This window comes from Aotus nancymaae, unplaced genomic scaffold, assembly GCF_030222135.1.
Source record: "Aotus nancymaae isolate 86718 unplaced genomic scaffold, 86718_ANA_hifiasm-v0.15.2.pri h1tg000028l, whole genome shotgun sequence".
Taxonomy (NCBI): Eukaryota; Metazoa; Chordata; class Mammalia; order Primates; family Aotidae; genus Aotus; species Aotus nancymaae.
In genome coordinates, this window is record NW_026988441.1 from 32,325,878 (window position 1) to 32,346,151 (window position 20,274).

At 53.4% G+C, this 20,274-nt stretch overlaps 1 protein-coding gene across 3 annotated transcripts; it reads left to right on the plus strand.

Moving 5' to 3' along the window:
• The first annotated feature begins 1,177 nt into the window (after positions 1-1,177).
• HOOK2 (hook microtubule tethering protein 2) lies at positions 1,178-15,208 on the plus strand. Of its 3 annotated transcripts, none has more exons than XM_012436177.3 (22): positions 1,178-1,325; positions 1,831-1,916; positions 1,987-2,059; positions 4,567-4,617; positions 4,699-4,831; positions 4,942-5,009; positions 5,372-5,434; positions 6,143-6,223; positions 6,301-6,461; positions 6,549-6,689; positions 7,503-7,704; positions 9,074-9,184; positions 9,292-9,379; positions 9,730-9,799; positions 11,558-11,695; positions 11,781-11,868; positions 12,072-12,106; positions 13,030-13,112; positions 13,194-13,297; positions 14,436-14,546; positions 14,615-14,686; positions 14,780-15,208. In XM_012436177.3, exons 1-22 carry the CDS (start codon positions 1,281-1,283, stop codon positions 14,927-14,929), a joined length of 2,154 nt encoding a protein of 717 aa, XP_012291600.2. In that variant the 5' UTR covers positions 1,178-1,280; the 3' UTR covers positions 14,930-15,208. The 3 variants fall into 3 exon arrangements, with proteins under 3 accessions (XP_012291600.2, XP_064237857.1, XP_064237858.1); XM_064381787.1 differs by having other exon boundaries at positions 1,210-1,325; positions 13,197-13,297; XM_064381788.1 differs by lacking the exon at positions 1,178-1,325 and adding an exon at positions 1,345-1,680.
• Positions 15,209-20,274: the final 5,066 nt, after the last annotated feature.

A 20,274-nucleotide genomic window follows, 5' to 3' on the forward strand; every position in this document is an offset into this window, starting at 1 on the left:
TGAGCCACCGAGCCCAGTCTAAAAATTTGTAGTTATTTTTTGAGACAATGTCTCTTTCTGTCGCCCACGCTGGGTTGCAGTGGCCATATCACGGCTCAAGCCATCCTTACATGTCAGCGTCTGTAGTAGCTAGGACCACAGAAACGCCACCATGCCCGGCTAATTTTTTTTTTTTTTTTTTTTCTTTGAGACGGAGTTTCGCTCGTTACCCAGGCTGGAGTGCGATGGCGCGATCTCGGCTCACCGCAACCTCCAGCTCCTGGGTTCAGGCAATTCTCCTACCTCAGCCTCCTGAGTAGCTGGGATTACAGGCACGCGCCACCATGCCCAGATAATTTTTTGTATTAGTGGAGACGGGGTTTCACCATGTTGACCAGGATGGTCTCGATCTCTCGACCTCGTGATCCACCCGCCTCGGCCTCCCAAAGTGCTGGGATTACAGGCTTGAGCCACCGCGCCCGGCTTTTTTTTTTTTTTTTTTTTAAGCACAGTCGGGATTTCTGTATTTTGGCCAGGCTGGTCTCGAACTCCTGACCTTGACCTCGTGATCCGCCCACCTCGGCCTCCCAAAGTGCTGGGATTCCAGGCGTGAGCCTCCGTGCCTGGCCTACATGGCTAATTTTTAAATTTTTTGAAGAGACGCAGGTCTCTTCATGTTGTGCAGGCTGGTCTCGAACTTCTGGCCAAACTAATTCTCCCTCCTAAGCCTCCCAAAGTACTGACAGTCGAGAGCCACCGCGTACGGCGGGAAAACCCCTTTAGTATCCCCTCTCTGAATCCATAGAAAGTGCCAGGGCTCGCCCACCGACCCCCCCACACACAGATAAAGCCTCCGATCATAAAATGGTTAGACACGTGAATTTATTTCAGTTGCAGGGAAAAGACTTGAATGCGCTTGTGTAACAGGGTGGAGCAGCTCCGCCTCGAAAGGATCTTGAGGATCTCCCCACCCCAAAAAGGGCCAGGTGGAGGAAGGGAGGTGGAACCACCGTCAGATGCACAAGGCTGGGCCAGGCTGACCCCTAGCGGGAGGGCGGGCGCCCGAAGGTTGCCCGGATCCAAGATGGCGGGGCTGGAGGCAAGAGCGGGTGTGGAGAGGAGATTACGTTAGCGAGGCGGAGCCTGCGTTGGGGGCGGGGTGGGGCCTGCGCTAGGGGGCGGGGCGGGGCGGCGCTCTAGGGCGAGCGGGAGGTCGGGGCTGCGGGCGCTCGCTGGTGGCGGACCCGGAGGCGGCTGCTGCGCCGGGGGTCTGTAGCCGCGGTCGAATCCGATCGGGAGCCATGAGCGTGGACAAGGCCGAGCTATGCGGGTCTCTGCTCACCTGGGTAGGTCGTGGGGCGGGGCTGGGGGAAGGTGAGCGCCCGCTCCTCTTGCCCGGGATCCTGGCCCTGGTTCTATCAGCCCCTTGGTGCTGGGGCTAGGAGGTGCAGGGGTCGTCGGTTTGCTGGACCGTTGGACTCTGGCCCGAGCACCCGCCCCCCTCACGTGGCAAGTCTACGTGGAAAGGACAGGTGAGGCCCCGCCCCTCTGTGTCTGGTTCTAGTGGGGCGAGGGCACAGGTGAATCGGTCTGGTCACGTGGCGCTTGTAGGGCCCAGGTAACTCGTGATACCGCCCTGGACTGGACGCGCTTGGTTTGTTGGGCAGAGGTGAAGTGAGGCCACGCCCCCTCTGGTCTCAGGTGAGCAGAAGCCACTCCCTCGCAGAGCTGCTGTGGCGGAGCAGCACCGGCTCCACCACGTGGGGTTTGCTGGCTGGAAAAGTCTGCAAAAGCGGAGTGGTTCGGCACTCCAGGCCCTAACTCTCCGTTGCCCTTTCCTTTACCCTTCAGTTACAGACGTTCCACGTTCCATCTCCCTGTGCCAGCCCACAGGATCTGAGCAGCGGCCTTGCCATAGCCTATGCGCTGAACCAGATGTGAGTGGAGCTGAGGGGGAGGATCCCAGAAGTGTCCCCCAGCCTGCTTATTCCACCTTCTCGCCCCTAGAGACCCATCCTGGTTCAACGAGGCATGGCTCCAGGGCATCTCAGAAGATCCAGGTCCCAACTGGAAGCTGAAGGTGACAGGTGGACTCATGATTAGAGGACAGACTGGTGAACAGATGACCAGGGATGGGCCAGCTAGGCACATGTCCTGGGTGATGGCAGGAAGAGGGACAGATGTCTAGTGATCAATCAACTATTTGTTCATCCATTCATCTATTGAGTACTCACCCTGTGCCAGGCTTGGGCATTCAGCAAGGAATAACACAGACAAACCTGCTTCACACAGCCATCATTCTAGTGACAAGAGACACATACACAACCATAAAAATTAACTTCCAGGCTGGGTGCAGTGGCTCACATCTATAATCCCAGCACTTTGAGAGGCTGAGATGGGTGGATCACTTGGGGCCAGGAGTTCGAGACAGCCTGGCCAACATGGTGAAACCCTGTTTCTACCAAAAATGTAAAAATTAGCCAGGTATGGTGGTGCGCACCTGTAATCCCAGTTTCTTGGGAGGCTGAGAGATGAGAATCGCCTGTACCCAGGAGGTGGAGGTTGCTCTGAGCCCAGATCGAGCCATTGCACTCCAGCCTGGGCAACAGAGCAAGACTCTGTCTCAGAAAAAAAGAAAAAAGAAAAAAAAATCCACACTTTAGATGCCAATAGTTCTATGAAGACAATAAAAAAGCAGGGCCTTGAGAGCAATAAGAGCATGGGTGGATGATTACATCAGATGGGTTAATCTCCAAGTGAGATTTGGGGCAACAGTGTTCCAGGCACAGGGAATAGCAGATGCAAAGGCTCTGAGTTGGGAATAAACTTGGTGTGATGGAGGAATGGCAGAGAGGGCAGAACAGAGAGGAAGAGGGCAAGATTTGTAGAACATGAGGTCATCAGGGGCCTGGCAGGCCACAGTAGGGGTGTGGATTCTATTTTTCTTTTTTTTTTTTTTTTTTTGAGACGGAGTTTCGCTCTTGTTACCCAGGCTGGATTGCAATGGCGCGATCTCGGCTCACCGCAACCTCCGCCTCCTGGGTTCAGGCAATTCTTCTGCCTCAGCCTCCTGAGTAGCTGGGATTACAGGCACGCGCCACCATGCCCAGCTAATTTTTTTGTATTAGTAGAGACGAGGTTTCACCATGTTGACCAGGATGGTCTTGATCTCTTGACCTCGTGATCCACCCGCCTCGGCCTCCCAAAGTGCTGGGATTACAGGCTTGAGCCACCGCGCCCGGCCGGATTCTATTTTTAAGTGCTGTGTTTTAGCAGAGCAAAGATGCAACCTGGCTTGGGCTTTAGAAAGCTCCCTCTGGCTGTGTGGAGAGGAATAAAATGTAGGCAGCAAAGGTGGAAGAGGAGAGGCAGCCAGTGCATGAATCCAGGTGAGAGGTGACGGTAGATGGCTAGGGCTGAAGGATGGTGGGGCAGGTGGTGAGATGTGACTTGGTTCTGGGGACAAATGAACAAAGATTGTCACAGTGGCTCGTGCCTGTAGTTCCAGCGCTTTTGGAGGCTGAGGCGGGAGGATTGCTTGAGCTCAAGAGTTTGAGACCAGCCTGGGCTACCTAGCAATACCTCCTCTCTACAAATAGAAAAAGTAGTCAGGTGTGGTGGCATATGCCTGTAGTTCCAGCTACTACGGAGGCAGAGACAGGAGGATTGCTTGAGCCCAAGAGATCGAGGTTGCAGTGAGCTAAGATGGCACCACTGGCCAGCCGTGGTGGGTCACGCCTGTAATCCCAACACTTTGGGAGGCTGAGACAGGTGGATCACCTGAGGTCAGGAATTCAAGACCAGCCTGACCAACATGGAGAAACCCCGTCTCTACTAAAAATATAAAAATTAACCAGGCATGGTGGCACATGCCTGTAATCCCAGCTTCTCAGGAGGCTGAGGCAAGAGAAACCCTTGAACCTGGAAGGTGGAGGTTGCGGTGAGCCAAGATGGCGCCATTGCACTCCAGCCTGGGCAACAAGAGTGAAACTCCATCTCAAAAAAAAAAAAAAAAAAAAAGTTGGGTACGGTGGCACACTTTGAGAGTCCGAGGCAGGCAGATCACCAGGGGTCAGGAGATCGAGACTATCCTGGCCAACATGGTGAAACCCTGTTTCTACTAAAAATACAAAAATTATCTGGGCATGGTGGCATGCACCTGTAGTCCCAGTTACTCAGGAGGCTAAGGCAGGAGAATCACTTGAACCCAGGAGGCAGAGGCTACAGTGAGCCGAGATCATTGCCATTGCACTCCAGCCTGGATGACAGAGTGAGACTCTGTCTCAAAAAAATAAATAAATAAATTGCAGCACTGCACTCCAGCCTGGGTGACAGAGCAAGATCGTGTCTGAAAAAACTAAAGCAAAAAATTAAACAAGCAACACCTCGAAACAAAACAAAGATGGACAGGCAGACAAAAGGGCAGAAAGCCAGGCAGGTCACAACTAGAGGAAGGCACATGCATGCAGAACAGGATGAGATGAGCAGGGAATGAGAAGTGAGGTGAACAAAGGGATGGGATGTACAGATTCAGAGTGGGGGGCCTCTAAACTTGTCCATAGCTCCTTGCTCCTTGCTCCTCCCTAGGTCAGCAATCTGAAGACGGTCTTACGGAGTCTGGTAGAGTACTCCCAGGATGTGAGTAACTGTAAAAGGATTTAGGGGGTTGAGTTGGGAAAAGGGTGGTTCCATGAGCCCCTGACAACCCCTTCTCCCCAGGTCCTGGCACATCCTGTGTCAGAAGAGCACCTCCCGGATGTGGGCCTCATTGGCGAGTTCTCAGACCTGGCAGAGCTTGGCAAACTGCTTCAGCTTGTGCTGGGCTGTGCCATCAGTTGTGAGAAAAAGCAGGGTATGGGGAGCTTAGGGAGTCCCCAGGGGCTGGCCTGAGGAAATCCTCCTTCCTCCCCACCCCACCCCACCCGACCCCTGGGTCTCAGCCTCCCCCACCTTGATCTCCAGAGCATATCCAGAGAATCATGACGCTGGAAGAATCGGTTCAGCATGTGGTGATGGAAGCCATCCAGGAGGTGGGTGGAGGCGCTCAGTGTGGCAATTGGAAAATGTCAGGGGAGGGGACATCTCTAGGGCAGAGGCAACTGGGCACAAGCCCTTTCCTGGTAAGGTCTAGACTGCCTGGGACTCAGCTGGCCAGACATCTCTGTCTCATGTGTCTGCCAGCTTCTCCCAGCTCTAAGTCACAATCTAGGAGGCTCAAGGGATCTGGCTTCCCTCTGTGCTGGAGGCAAGAGGGCAGCCACAGGGCTGGGGTTATTGGGCAGAAGTGGCCTTGATGACGGGAGGATGGAGAGGTTCTCAGGTTGGATATTAGATGCCATGAAGCCTGCCCTCAGATATCCAGTTCATCACAGTGCCCCTTCCCACTCCGCAGCTCATGACCAAAGATACTCCTGACTCCCTGTCACCAGAGACATATGGCAACTTTGATAGCCAGGTAAGAGATTTGGGGAAAAGATGTTCCAGGCACAGGGAACAGCACATACAAAGGCCCAGAGCTGGGAATAGGTTTGCTGTGATTAACCTTATGACTTAACCTTGTTAAAGGTGCAGACCCCATACAAATGCTCAGGGCTGCCTAAGGGGGAGGGGCTTGTCCTTAGGCCTGTAGGCCACGCCCATCTTTCAGGGTGCTGGCGACTTCTTGTGCTAGGTCTCCAGGGTTGTGGAATCACTCTTCCTTCCCAGCCCTGTTTTTCTTTTTCTTTTCTTTCTTTCTTTCTTTTCTTTTTTTTTTTTTGAGACGGAGTCTTCACTCTGTTACCCAGGATGGAGTACAGTGGCGGGATCTCTGCTCACTGCAACCTCCACCTCCCAGGTTCAAGTGATTCTCCTGCCTCAGCCTCCTGAGTAGCCGGGACTACAGGTGTGCACCACCACGCCCCACTAATTTTTGTATTTTTAGTAGAGATGGGGTTCCCCATCTCGGCCAGGCTGGTCTGGAACTCCTAATCTCAGGTATTCCACCTGTGTCAACCTCCCAGAATGCTGGGATTACAGGCATGAGCCACCGCAGCCGGCATCAGACCTCTTTTCGATCCTGAGGGTTTCTTGGCCCCCTCCAGTCAACCCCTAGAGATCTCAGCCTCCCCCCACCCCATCCTTCTCCTGGATCCCTGAGTTCCTCTTCCCCTCATCTTCCTAGTCCCGCAGGTACTATTTCCTAAGTGAGGAGGCTGAGGAAGGGGATGAGCTACAGCAACGCTGTCTGGACCTGGAGCGGCAGGTAGGGCCTAAGGTGGGGGTGGGTCATTTGCATAGCGCCCCTGCATGCCCCAGCTCATCTTCCTGCTCTGCCTGCAGCTGATGCTCTTGTCAGAGGAGAAGCAGAGCCTGGCGCAAGAGAATGCAGCGCTGCGGGAGCGGCTGGTCCAGCCTGAGGGCGAGGGTACCCCAGGTCTCACTGCCAAGAAGCTGCTGCTGCTGCAGTCACAGCTGGAGCAGTTGCAGGAGGAGAACTTCAGGTGGGGTCAGCTGGGGACTGGGCTAGGGAAGCCAGCGAACAGGGGCGAGGGCAGCCCCCTCATGTGCCCTTTCCCTACCACCCCCAGGCTGGAGAGTGGCAGGGAGGATGAGCGACTGCGCTGTGCTGAACTGGAGCGGGAGGTTGCCGAGCTGCAGCACCGGAACCAGGCGCTGACCAGCTTGGCCCAGGAGGCACAGGCCCTGAAGGATGAGATGGACGAGCTGCGGTGAGTGGTGGGTTCCTGGGTCCCCACCATGGGGGGCAGGGGAGAAACCTGTTGCCAGAGTTCCCCTCTGATGCCATAGCAGCTCTGTAATTTCCCTATGCCCAGAGAACCCCCAGTATGCCCCCTAGACTCCACAGTGCCACCCGGAGCCCTACAGAATGCCCAAGGCCACATTGCACTGTCCTGAACTCCACCATATCCTCTGAATCCCACACTGTCCCCTCTTATCTCACATTATGCTTCCAAGACCCTACAGCATCCCTGTGGTCCCCCAAAACACAAGAAGCTCCCCCACAATGCTCTGCAGACCCCACTGCACCATTTTGGGCTTCATGGTACCTTCTAGGACTCTACAATGCAATTACTTTGCAACTCTACTGTGCTTTCTGTAACCACAAAGGGCTCCACTGGGCCCCTATAGCACCCCTGTAATGTAAAAGTCTCAGTGCACAACCCCATTGCACTTCTAAGGACCCGGCAGTGCTCTTGTCCCACAGCTCCCCCAGTGACCCCAAGGTGTCCTTGGCAGATGCTCAGACCTCTCTAGGCCCCTCATCACTCCCCCTACGATCCCACAACCCTGTGTATGCCCACAATTCCACCCCAGAGGATCCCTGATTATACCCCTGGGCTAACCATTGCTGTAACGACTCCCAACAGCACCAGGCCTGGGTTGACCCCTGACACTCGACTTTCATGACCCCTTCACCTTGAACCCAAACGCCTCGGACTGAACACCCTTCTGCGCCAAGGGCCCCTCCCAGCTGACCCTTTAAGCTCCCAGCCCGATCCCCTCCCTTCCCCATCTCCCAGGCAGTCCTCGGAGCGTGCTGGGCAGCTGGAGGCTACGCTGACCAGTTGCCGGCGCCGCCTGGGCGAGCTGAGGGAGCTGCGGCGGCAGGTGCGGCAGCTGGAGGAACGCAACGCCGGCCACGCCGAGCGCACGCGGCAGCTGGAGGAGGAGCTGCGTCGGGCCGGCTCCCTACGCGCCCAGCTGGAGGCTCAGCGGCGGCAGGTGCGGTGGGGGCGGGATTAGGGCTGGGGCCCCGCCCCTAGCAGCGAGTCCCTTCCCGTTGGCCCGCCCTCCGCGCTCCCTGAGCCCATCCCTCACTTGTACATAGGCCACGCCCTCCAGACCTCATCCCTCCACCCAGGCTGCTCCTCTGTATGGGTTTGTAAGCCTTCCCTTAAGTACCTCTCCTCTGAATTCTTTGAGGCCAGTACTTCTGGTCCCGCCCCTTCACCATGCTATTCGATTTACTTCGGGTTACCCATGTAACAAAAACTCATCATAAACTGAAAATATCCTAAAATGCATTGAAAGGCCAGGCCTGGTATTCCAGTGCTTTGGGAGGCTGAGGCAGGAGGATCACTTGAGCCCAGGATTTCGAGGCTGTAGTGACCTGTGGATGTATCACTGCATTCCAGCCTGGGTGACAGGCTGAGACCCTGCTTCAAATAAAAGTCCAGGTGGTGGCTCGCCCAGGCGGGCACTTCATTATTCCTTCTGTAACCCCACATCACTTGAGGCCAGGAGTTTGAGACCATCCTGACAAACATAGCGAAACCCCGCCTCTACTAAAAACACAAAAATTAGCCGGGCATAGTGGTGGGCGCCTGTAATCTACTCGGGAAGCTGAGGCACGAGAATAGCTTGAACCTGGGAGGCAGAAGTTGCAGTAAGCCATGACTGCACCACTGCACTCCAGCCTGGGTGAGAGCATGAGACTCTGTCTCAAAAGAAAAAAAGAGGGCTGGGCGGGGTGACTCATGCCTATAATCCCAGCACTTTGGGAGGCTGAGATGGGAGATAACTTGAGGCTAGGAGTTCGAGAATAAGCCTGGTCAACATAGCAAGACCCCATCTTTTTTAAAAAATAAGAAAAAAAGAAAATCCATTGAATATACCTTGCCTACTGAACATCACAGCTTAGCCTAGCCTACCTTAAACATGCTCAGAAAACTTATCTTAGCCTACTTTGGCAAAATCATCTACCACAAAACCTGTTTTATAATAAAGAATCGATTATATGCAGTTTATTGAAGACTGTAATTCATTGAAATTGAAAAACGGAATGGTTGTATGGGTTCTTACCATTAACATTCACAGCCAGCTGGGTGCAGTGGCTCACACCTGTAATCCCAGTGCTTTGGGAGGCTGAAGTGGGAGGATCACTTGAGGCCAGGAGTTCGAGATCAGTCAGGGCAACAGAGTGAGACCCTGTCTGTACAAAAAAACAAGCAAAAAACATACACAGTTGAAAGCGCCATAGTAACGTCAAAAGATCATAAGTCAAACTATTCTGGATCGGAGACCATCTGTACTCAGCCCCTGCCCCTCCTTCCATCTCTGCAGTCCTCATTCTTCCCCATTCCGTGTTCAGGTGCAGGAACTGCAGGGCCAGCGGCAGGAAGAAGCTATGAAGGCTGAGAAGTGGCTATTTGAATGCCGCAACCTGGAGGAAAAGTATGAGTCGGTGACAAAGGAGAAGGAGGTGAGACAGGTCCCACTGCCCGAGCCCCACCCTACCAATCCTGGGGTAGCCCATTTCCCAGGAGATTGAGCCTGGCCCGTGTGGTGTCTTGTTCCCTGTCCCTGCAGCGGCTGTTGGCGGAGAGGGACTCCTTACGGGAGGCCAATGAAGAGCTGCGCTGCGCCCAGCTGCAGCCGCGGGGGTTGACCCAGGCGGGTGAGATGAAGCCCCATCCCCAGGCCTTGCCTGTCCTGGGGTACTGTTTGGGCAGAACAGGTTGTGTCCCAGGGCATGTCTAGGCTGGGGACAGAGCTAGGCCGGGCTGGAGGTGACCAGAAAGAGGTGACACGGTCAAATTGAAGAGAGAGGCTCATGGGCTCAGGGAGGAGCAAAGGCGAAAAACCCGGGCCAACCATCACTGTTCTCTATCAAGCCCTGGATGGGGCTTGTGTCAAGCCAGGCTTTTGTCTGAACTTGAGCCCCAAAAGATGATTGTTGGAAAGAAGACCCTAGGGGCGGGGACAGGGGATGCGAAGAGACCTGAAGACTTTTCTCGCCTTCTTCAGACCCCTCAATGGATCCCACCTCCCCAGCCGTGGATAACTTAGCCGCGGAGATCCTGCCTGCAGAGCTCAGGTATCCTGGGGTCACTCAAAACTCTGGCCCCACCCAGGCCTGCTAAGGCCCGCCCTCAGCCCGCCCCTGCCCTCCCACCTTCCACTAGCCCACGTTGCTTGGTCTCAGCTCCAGGTCTTAGTCGGGCTCCTATGCCCACTTACTCCTAATTTGGCTCTTACCTACCCAGGGCCCTTGCCCTACCAGACGACTTTGCCTCTCCAGGGTCTATCCTTAGTACACAAATTACGTCCAACACCTGTTTCCACTTCCTGTGCAAAAATCCTAAGCCCTAACCCCGCCGACTTTGATCCTTTCTCTCAGGGTCCAGCCCTTTCAGTGAGTTTCTTTCTTTCTTTTTTTTTTCTTCTTTTTTTGAGACAGAGTCTTGCTCTGTCGCCAGGCTGGAGTGCAGTGGCGCGATCTCGGCTCACTGCAACCTCTGCCTCCCGGGTTCAAGCAATTCTCCTGCCTCAGCCTCCCGAGTAGCTGGGACTACAGGCACACGCCACCACGCCCAGCTAATTTTTGTATTTTTAGTAGAGAAGGGGTTTCACCATGTTGGCCAGGATGGACTCGATCTCTTGACCTCGTGATCCGCCCGCCTCAGCCTTTCAAAATGCTGGAATTACAGGCGTGAGCCACCGTGCCCGGCCTGCCTCTGTGAGTTTCAATCCCCTCTGCCCTGCCTGGATTAACTCTCCCACCCCAGGCCAGGCACGGTGGATCACGCTTCTAAATCCTAGCACTTTGGAAGGCTAAAGAGGGAGGATAACTTGAGCCCAGGACTTCAAGAGCATCCTGGGCAACATAGTGGCCCTCTCTACGAAATAAAAATGATTTAAAGGCCGGGCGTGGTGGCTCATGCCTGTAATCCCAGTACTTTGGGAGGCCGAGGCGGGTGGATCACAAGGTCAAGAGATCGAGACCATCCTGGTCAACATGGTGAAACCCTGTCTCCACTAAAAATACAAAAAATTAGCTGGGCATGGTGGCGCGTGCCTGTAATCCCAGCTACTCAGGAGGCTGAGGCAGGAGAATTGCCTGAACCCAGGAGGCGGAGGTTGCGGTGAGCCGAGATTGCGCCATTGCACTCCAGCCTGGGTAACAAGAGGGAAACTCCATCTCAAAAAAAAAAAAAAGATTTTAAAACCCCCAAAACAGCCAGGTGCGGTGGCTCACGCCTGTAATCCCAGCACTTTGGGAGGCTGAGGCAGGTGGATCACCTGACGTCGAAACCAACCTGGCCAAAATGGCGAAACCCGTCTCTACTAAAAATACGAAAATGAGCTGGGCATGGTGGCGCATGCCTGTAATCCCAGCTAGTCAGGAGGCTGAGGCAGGAGAATCACTTGAACCTGAGAGGCGGAGGTTGCAATGAGTCGAGATCACGCCACTGCACTCCAGTCTGGGTGACAGAGGGAGACTCCGTCCCACCCCCCAAAAAAAAAACCCAAAAACAAACCCAAAAAACTCTCCCATCCTAGTTCTTCCCATTCCTGCTTCCCGCTTTCCCACAGCCGCATGCCAGCTGTGCGAATCTGCTCTTGTAGCTCCGCCTTTGCCTAGCTCCACCCCCTGCCCCAGCTTAGAGCTCCGCCCACTTTGACCCTGGCGGGGGAGCCTCAGCCCCTTATAGGTCCTCTGTGCTCCTACCCCATGGTCTGGCTGGGCTCTTCCCCAGGGCTCTGTCCCGCCCCTAGCTCCACCTGCCCGGAGCCCCCGTGGGCCTGCGGAGTGACTTGTCCCTGGCGCTGCTCTCTCCTCCCGGGTCTGCAGGGAGACGCTCCTGCGGCTTCAGCTGGAGAACAAGCGGCTGTGCCGGCAGGAGGCGGCCGACCGGGAGCGGCAGGAGGAGCTGCAGCGCCACCTGGAGGAGGCCAACCGCGCACGCCACGGGTTGGAGACGCAGCACCGGTGAGAACCTGGGGACCCTGCGAAGTGCGGGGACAGAGGGGGCTGAAAGCGGGTGCAGGCACTAAGCGGCCCCCCACCCTCGCAGGCTGAACCAGCAGCAGCTATCCGAGCTGCGGGCCCAGGTGGAGGACCTGCAGAAATCCCTGCAGGAGCAGGGGGGCAACACTGAAGACGTGAGTATCCCCTACCGCCTCCCCGCCTGGCCCTCCCTCGTGCCCCGAAGTAACCCTCCTCTCTCTCCCATGCTGCCCGATGCCCCATACAGGCCATCGTAAGTATCATGGGCCCAGGGTGGCACCCCCTACCCTCACCCTGGGAAGGAGGAGTTAGGGCCTCTCTGGACCCCCCCATTCACCTTGCCTCTTCTCTCCCCCAGTCCATCTTGCTGAAAAGGAAGCTGGAGGAGCATCTGTAAGTTGCAGAAAGAGGGCATTCCTGGTGGGGGCATGGATTCGACATTAGTGGGGAGTTTCTTAGGCGTGTGCCACCACACCTGGCTAATTTTTTATATTTTTAGTAGAGATGGGGTTTCACCATATCAGCCAGGCTGGTCTTGAACTCCTGACCTCAGGTGATCCACCCCCTTTGGCCTCCCAAAGTGCTGGGATTACAGGCATAAGCCACCACACCCAGCCTTCTTTCTTTTCTTTTCCTTTTTTTTTTTTTTAACAGAGTCTCACTCTGTCACCAGGCTGGAGTGCAGTGGTTCCATCTCGGCTCACTTCGACCTCCCCCTCTGGAGTTCAAGCAGTTCTCCTGCCTCAGCCTCCCAAGTAGCTGGGACTACAGGCACACACCACCACACTCAGCTAATTTTTGTATTTTTAGTAGAGACAGGGTTTCACCATGTTGGCCAGGATGGTCTTGATCTCTTGACCTCGTGATCTGCCTGCCTCGGTTTCCCAAAGTGCTGTGATTACAGGTGTGAACCATGGTGTCTGGCTGCCTTCTTTTTTTTCTTTTACCTGTCTGCTCTTGAAGAGATTTGTGTTCTAGAAAGATCTCTGACTGCTGGATGGAGAGGTTGAGGGTAGAAGAGGCTAGCAAAGGATGATGGTGGCTGGACCAACTTGGGAGCTATGGGATGGGAAGAAGTGGGTAGCAGAGGGCTGTTCCAGGGACACCTGCTAAGGGTGCAGGGAAGGTTGTGGCTCTGATGGCTGAGGAGATGGTGGGACCAGGGCACACAGCCCCCAGGCATGGGGGACAGGCAGATAGATCTCTGTGGCCATGTAGGGGCATTTCTGGCTGACGGGGAGGGCTGTGGCTACCACTGGGATGAAAGAGAAGCCAGCTCGGAGGTCAACTCACTGTTGCCCATCTCCGGTCCACAGGCAGAAGCTTCATGAGGCAGATCTGGAGCTGCAGAGGAAGCGGGAGTACATTGAGGAGCTGGAGCCGCCCACTGACAGCAGCAGTAAGTGGGACCTGGCAACCAGAGGGTGGGGAGAGCCCAGAGTCCAACAGTGTGGAGCCGACGAGACACCTCTTCCACCAGCAGCCCGGCGGATCGAGGAGCTGCAGCGTAGCCTGCAGAAGAAGGACGCGGACTTGCGGGCCATGGAGGAGCGATACCGTCGCTATGTGGACAAGGCCCACATGGTGAGGACACTGGGTGTTCCCACAAGTCGCCTGCCCTGGCTCCCACTCTTTTGTGCCTCCCATTGAGTCAAACCTTCTGCTTGGACATCTGTGCCCCCAACTCCCACCTGTCATACCCCACCATATGATAGATCCCACTGCCACTGATTGTCACATTAAAATACTGCACAGCCAGCCAGGTGCCGTGGCTCATGCCTGTAATCCCAGCTCTTTGGGAGGCCAAGGATGAGGTCAGGACTTGGAGACCACCCTGGCCAACATGGTGAAACCCAATCTCTACCAAAAATACGAAAATTAGGCCAGGCGTGGTGGCTCACGCCTGTAATCCCAGCACTTTGGGAGGCTGAGGCGGGTGGGTCATGAGGTCAAGAGATCAAGACCATCCTGGCCATGGCAAAACCCCATCTCTACTAAGATACAAAAATTAGCCGAGCATGGTGGCAGGTGCCTGTAATCCCAGCTACTCAGGAAGCTGAGGCAGAGAATTACTTGAACCTGGGAGGTGGAGGTCGCAGTGAGTTGAGATCGTGACACTGCACTCCAGGCGGGGTGACAGAGTGAGACTCTGTCTAAAAACAAAAACTAGCTGGGCATGGTGGTGGGCACCTGTAATCCCAGCTACTTGGGAGGCTGAGGCAGGACAGTCATTTGAACCTGGGAGGCGGAGGTTGCAGTGAGTCGAGACTATGTCATTGCACTCTAGCCTGGGTGACAGGGCAAGACTCAGTCTCAAAAAAAAAAAAAAAAAAATACTGCACAGCCAGGCACAGTAGTTCATGCCTGTAATCCCAGCACTTTGGGAGGCTAAGGTGGGTGATCACTTGAGGCCAGGAGTTCGAGACCAGCCTGGCCAACATATAAAAACCCTGTCTCTACTAAAAATAGAAAAACTAGCCAGTGTGGTGACACACGCCTATAATCCCAGCTACTTGGGAGGCTGAGGGAGGAGAATAGCTTGAACCTGGTAGGCAAAGGTTGCAGTGAGCTGAGATTGCGCCACTTCACTCCAGCTTAGGTGACAGAGTGAGACTCCGTCTCAAAAAAAAAAAAAAAATGAATGAATGAATATACACACCCCAGTGTGTCCCAGGGGGTTTCAAGGCCAAAGTCACCTGGCTGTGACTTCCCCAACCTGTAGGTTATGCAGACCCTGGAACCCAAGCAGCGGCCAGCTGCGGGGGCACCCCCAGACCTCCACAGCCTGAGGACAAAGCTCCGAGAACGGGATGTCCGCATCCGGCACCTGGAGGTGGGTGTCCTTGTCCCTTTATGCTGCCTCCAGCATATCCAGGCCCCTGAAACTTGCCTCCTTGACAGATGGACTTTGAGAAAAGCCGAAGTCAGCGGGAGCAGGAAGAAAAGCTGCTCATCAGTGCCTGGTATAATATGGTGAGTGTGAGGTCTGGGCTCTGAGATCTCATGGGTAGAGTATTTTAGGGGTCCTGTGGGCTCACCTGATCCCAACCACACCTCCTCCTGAAGGGCATGGCCTTGCAGCAGCGAGTCGGGGAAGAGCGGGCGCCTGCCCATGCCCAGTCGTTCCTAGCACAGCAGCGGCTGGCAACCAATGCTCGCCGTGGACCCCTGGGACGCCTGGCATCTCTGAGCCTTCGCCCCACCGACAAGCACTGACAGACCTCATGATCCAGCCAGCCGGGGCTCCATCCATCCTGGCTTCCTCCAATTCACGTGGCGCCCAGCATCGGGCTTCAGCCAGCGGCTTGAGAGCCTTGAGGTCATGACCTCCACCCTTCGCTCTCCCAGATTGGTGGGGAGGGAGGGCGGGAGGTATATATAGGACTGTTCATTTTAGCAATGTGATTCTTATCGTTGATTCTCTCTCTGGAGTTCATGTGCTGCCTAGGGAGAGTCTGATTTTATATTTGAGAAAAATAAAGACTTTCAATCTTTGGCTGTGCTCTGGGCACCATGGTAAGGGAAAGTGGGCCAGGGGCTTAGCCCGTTGCTTTTAAGAAAAGCTTGATTTGTCTGGGGCATGGTGGCTGACAACTGTAATCCCAGCACTATGGGAGGCTGAGGCAGGTGGATCACTTGAGGTCAGGCTTAAGTTAAAGACTAACCTGGGAAAAAAAAAAAAAAAAAGACTTCCTCAGATGGGTCATTTTAGGGCCGGGTGCCGTGGCTCACTCACGCCTGTAATCCCAGCACTTTGGGAGGCTGAGGCGGGTGGATCATGAGGTCAAGAGATCGAGACCATCCTGGTCAACATGGTGAAACCCTGTCTCTACTAAAAATACAAAAAAGTAGCTGGGCATGGTGGCGCGTGCCTGTAATCCCAGCTACTCAGGAGGCTGAGGCAGGAGAATTGCCTGAACCCAGGAGGTGGAGGTTGCAGTGAGCCGAGATCGCGCCATTGCACTCCAGTCTGGGTAACAAGAGTGAAACTCCGTCTCCAAAAAAAAAAAAGAAAAAGACTAGCCTGGTTAAACAGCTTAAAAATATATATATATTGAGTGAAACAGATTAAAAAAAAAGACTAGCCTGGCCAATATGGCGAAACCCCTGCTTTACTAAAAATACAAAAATTAGCAGAACATGGTGGTGCATGCCTATAATCCCAGCTACTCAAGAGGCTGAGGTTGGAGAATCGCTTGAACCCGGGAAGTGGAGGTTACAGTGAGCTGAGGTCATGCCATTGTACACCAGCCTGGGCAACAGAGCAAGACTTCGTCTCAAAAAAAAGAAAGAAAGAAAGAAAAAAGCTTGGCTTGTATTCTTACTAAAGTATGAGTGACTAATAGCACCATCTAGAGATAGGTGAGGATCTCATTTGTGTGTTTGTGAATGTGTGGTTATTTTTTTTTTTTTTTTTGAGACAGTGTTGCTCTGTCACCCAGGCTGGAGTGCAATGGCGCAGTCTCAGCTCACTGCAGCCTCTGCCTCCCATGTTCAAATAATTCTGCCTCAGCCTCCTGAGTAGCTGGGATTACAGGCGTGCGCCCATGCCCAGCTAATTTCTGTATCTTTAGTATAGACGGGTTTCACCATGTTGGCCAGGCTGGTCTCGAACTCCTTATCTTGTGATCTGCCTGCCTCAGTCTCCCAAAGTGCTGGAAATACAGGTGTGAGCCACCACACCTGGCTTGGTAGTTTTTCTTTTTTCGTTGTTGTTTTTTTTTCTTTTTTCATTGTTGTTGCTATTGTTGTTTTGAGACAGAGTCTCCCTCTGTCACCCAGGCTGGAGTACAGTGGCACAATCTCGGCTCACTGCAACCTCTGCCTCCCAGGTTGAAGCGATTCTCCTGCCTCAACCTCCCAAATAGCTGGGACCACAAGCACATGTCACCACACCTGGCACCACACCTGGCTAATTTTTGTATTTTTAGTAGAGACAGGGTTTCACCATGTTGGCCAAGGTGGTCTTGAACTCCTGACCTCAATGATCCGCCCACCTCAGCTTCCCAAATTGCTGAGATTACAAGCATGAGCCACCGTGGCTGGCCATGTACTGGTTTTTGAAGAAGCTTTAGACAGGCCAGGTGTCGTGGTTCACTCTTGTAATCCCAGCACTTTGGGGGGCCAGGGTGGGTGGATCATTTGAGCCCAGGAGTTCAAGACCAGCCTGGGCAACATGCTGAAAACCTGTCTCTACTAAAAATATAAAAAGTTAATCAGGCATGGTGGCAGGCACCTGTAATCCTAGCACTCTGGAGGCTGAGGCAGGAGAATCACTTGAACCTGGGAGGCAGAGGTTGCAGTGAGCCGAGATCACGCCACTGCATTCCAAAAAAAAAAAAAGGTGGGGGGTGCCGGGATCAGTGGCTCACACCTGTAATCCCAACATTTTGGCAGTTTGAGGCAGGCTAAATACAAATTTAGCCGGGCGTGGTGGTGTGCATCTATAATCCCAGCTACTTGGGGAGTCAGGCAGTAGAATCACCTGAACTCGGGAGGCAGAGGTTGCATTGATTAGAGACCACACCATTGCACTCCAGTCTGGGCAAAAAGAGCTAAACTTCATTTTAAAAAGAAAAAAAAGAAGGCAGGCTAGGCGCGGTGGCTCACACCTGTAATCCCAGCACTTTGGGAGGCTGAGGCAGGTGGATCACAAAGTCAGGAGTTTGAGAACAGCCTGGCCAATGTGGTGAAACCCCATGTCTACTAAAAATACAAAAATATTTAGCCGAGCATGGTGGCAAATGCTTGTAATCCCAGCTACTTGGGAGACTGAGGCGGGAGAATTGCTTGAACCTGGGAGGCAGAGGTTGCAGTGAGCTGAGATTGCTCCACTGCACTCCAGCCGGGGCAACAGAGCAAGACTTCGTCTCAAAAAAGGAAGGCTAAGGTGGGAGAATGGCTTGAACCAGAGAGGTGGAGGCTGTAGTGAGTAGAGATCAAGCCACTGCACTCCTGTTTTAGACAAAAATGCCTGCCTTCATGAAGCTGAGGGTTATAGTAAAAACAGGCAGACATTAAAGTAGATAAAACAAAAGCTTGATATGAGAAGAAATACCACAGAGGAAAATAAAGCTGCAATAAGTGATGGGGATAGAAGTGGTAGACTTGGGAGCTGACAATTTATAATAAAAGGCCAGAGGCTGGGCACCATGGCTAAAACCTGTAATCCCAGCACTTTGGGAATCTGAGGTGGAAGTATCTCTTGAGCACAGGAGTTCCAGACCAGCCTGGGCAACATACTGAGACCTCGTCTGTACAAAAATAAAAAAATTAGGGCTGGTGGGGTGGCTCACGTCTGTAATCCCAGGAATTTGGGAGGCTGAGGCGGGTGGATCACCTGAGGTTGGGAGTTTGAGACCAGCCTGACAAACATGAAGAAACCCCAACTCTACTAAAAACAAAAACAAAAAATTAGCTAGGTATGGTGGTGAACTGTGGTTCTAGCTACTCAGGAGCCTCAGGTGGGAGGATTGTTTGAACCTGGGAGGTGGAGGCTGCAGAGAGCTGTGATTTTCCCACTGCACTGCAGCATGGGCAACAGAGTGAGATTCCATCTCAAAAAAAAAAAGCCAGAAAAGGAGGCCTCATCAAAGAAGTGACATCAGTGAAGGAGAGACCTGAGGGAGAGGCCATGTAGGTATCTGGGGAAGATCCAGGCAGAACAGTTTGTGCAAAAGCCATGAGGTGAGAGCTTGCTTGGTGTACTAGAGGAAGAGTAAGGGGCCATAGTGGAGTGGAGTGAATGAGAAAGCAGATGAGGGTGGGGAGATTATTCAGGGATTTGTGGGCTGCAGAGAGTACTTTAACTTTTTTTTTTTTTAAGACTGGGTTTCACCAGGCGTGGTGGCTCACGCCTGTAATCCAAGCACTTTGGAGGCCGAGGCGGGCAGATCACCTGAGGTCGGGAGTTTGAGACCAGCCTAACCAACATGGTGAAACCCCGTCTTTAAAAAAAAAAAAAGCCAGATGCGGTGGCTCATGCCTGTAATCCCAGCACTTTGGGAAGCCGAGGCGGGTGGATCACAAGGTCAAGAGATCGAGACCATCCTGGTCAACATGGTGAAACCCCGTCTCTACTAAAAATACAAGAAATTAGCTGGGCATGGTGGCGCGTGCCTGTAATCCCAGCTACTCAGGAGGCTGAGGCAGGAGAATTGCCTGAACCCAAGAGGTGGAGGTTGCGGTGAGCCGAGATAGCGCCATTGCACTCCAGCCTGGGTAACAAGAGAGAAACTACGTCTCTAAATAAATAAATAAATAAATAAAAATAAAAAGACTGGTTTCACCATATTGGTCAGGCTGGTCTTGAACTCCCTACCTCAGGTGATCCACCCGCCTCGGCTTCCCAAAGTGCTGCGATTACAGGCGTGAGCCACAGTGCTCAGCCTGTACTTTAACTTTTATCCTAAGTGTAGTGGAAGCCCTCGAAGATTCTAAGCAAAGGAGGGATGTGACCTGACTCGGGTGTTCATAGGCGCCCTCTGGTGGCCACTTTGAGAGAAACAGGCTTAGGAGGCCAGGGCCAGAGCTGGAAGAACAGGTTGGTAGTTCATGTGGGTGGGTGGGTGACAGTGAGGGTTCTGGCCAGGTTGGGAGCCCTGGAGGGAGAAATGGTTGGATTCTAGATACGATTTAATGGTAAGGCTGGCAGGGTGCGGTGGCTCACACCTGTAATCCCAGCACTTTGGCCAACATGATGAAACCCCATCTCTACTAAAAATACAAAAATTAACTGGGCATATTGGCAGGCACCTGTAATCCCAGCTACTTGGGAGGCTGAGGCAGGAGAATCACTGGAATCTGGGAGGCAAAGGTTGCAGTGGGCTGATTGCGCCATTGCACTCCAGCCTGGGTGACAAGAGCAAAACTCCATCTCAAATAATAATAATAATAATAAAGGTAAAACTGATAGGATTTGCTGCTGGGTTGATGTGATGGCCTGTGACAGGAAGAGAAATCCACATGACTACTTTTGACCTCATCACCTGGAAGGACACAGCTAACACACAGTGTTGGGCAGACTGGGGAGTTGATTAGGAGCTGGATTTCAAGTGTGTTAGGTTTGAAGTGCCTGAGAGATTTCTGCAAGGAGACATCTAAGAGTCAGTTGTCTTTCTGGGTCTACAGTTAGAGCAGGGATACTGACTGAATTTCTTCCTTCTTTTCCTTTCCTCTTCTTTTTCTTTCTTTCTTTTTTTTTTTTTTTTTTGAGATGGAGTCTTGCTCTGTCTCCAGGCTGGAGTGCAGTTGTGAAATCTTGGCTCATTGCAACCTCTGCCTCCCAGATTCAAGCAATTCTCCTGCCTCAGCCTCCTAAGTATGGTCTCAATCTCCTGACCTCATGATCCACCCGCCTCAGCCTCACAAAGTGCTAGGATTACAGGCATGAGCCACTGCACCCAGCCTTTCTTTTCTTCTTTAGATGGGGTCTCACTCTGTTGCCCAGGCTGGAGTGTAGTGGCAGAATATCGCTCACTGCAACCTCCGCCTCCCGGATTCAAGCAATTCTCCTGCCTCGGCCTCCCAAGTATCTGGGATTACAGGCATGTGCCACCACA

What these genes read in the sequence shown, in the direction of transcription:
- HOOK2 (XM_012436177.3), top strand. Translation starts at nt 1,281, where the DNA reads ATGAGCGTGGACAAGGCCGAGCTATGCGGGTCTCTGCTCACCTGG. An exon ending in GTCCCAACTGGAAGCTGAAG is followed by an intron (nt 2,060 to 4,566) that starts GTGACAGGTGGA and finishes GCTCCTCCCTAG; the next exon opens with GTCAGCAATCTGAAGACGGT. An exon ending in GGGTTGGAGACGCAGCACCG is followed by an intron (nt 11,696 to 11,780) that starts GTGAGAACCTGG and finishes CCACCCTCGCAG; the next exon opens with GCTGAACCAGCAGCAGCTAT.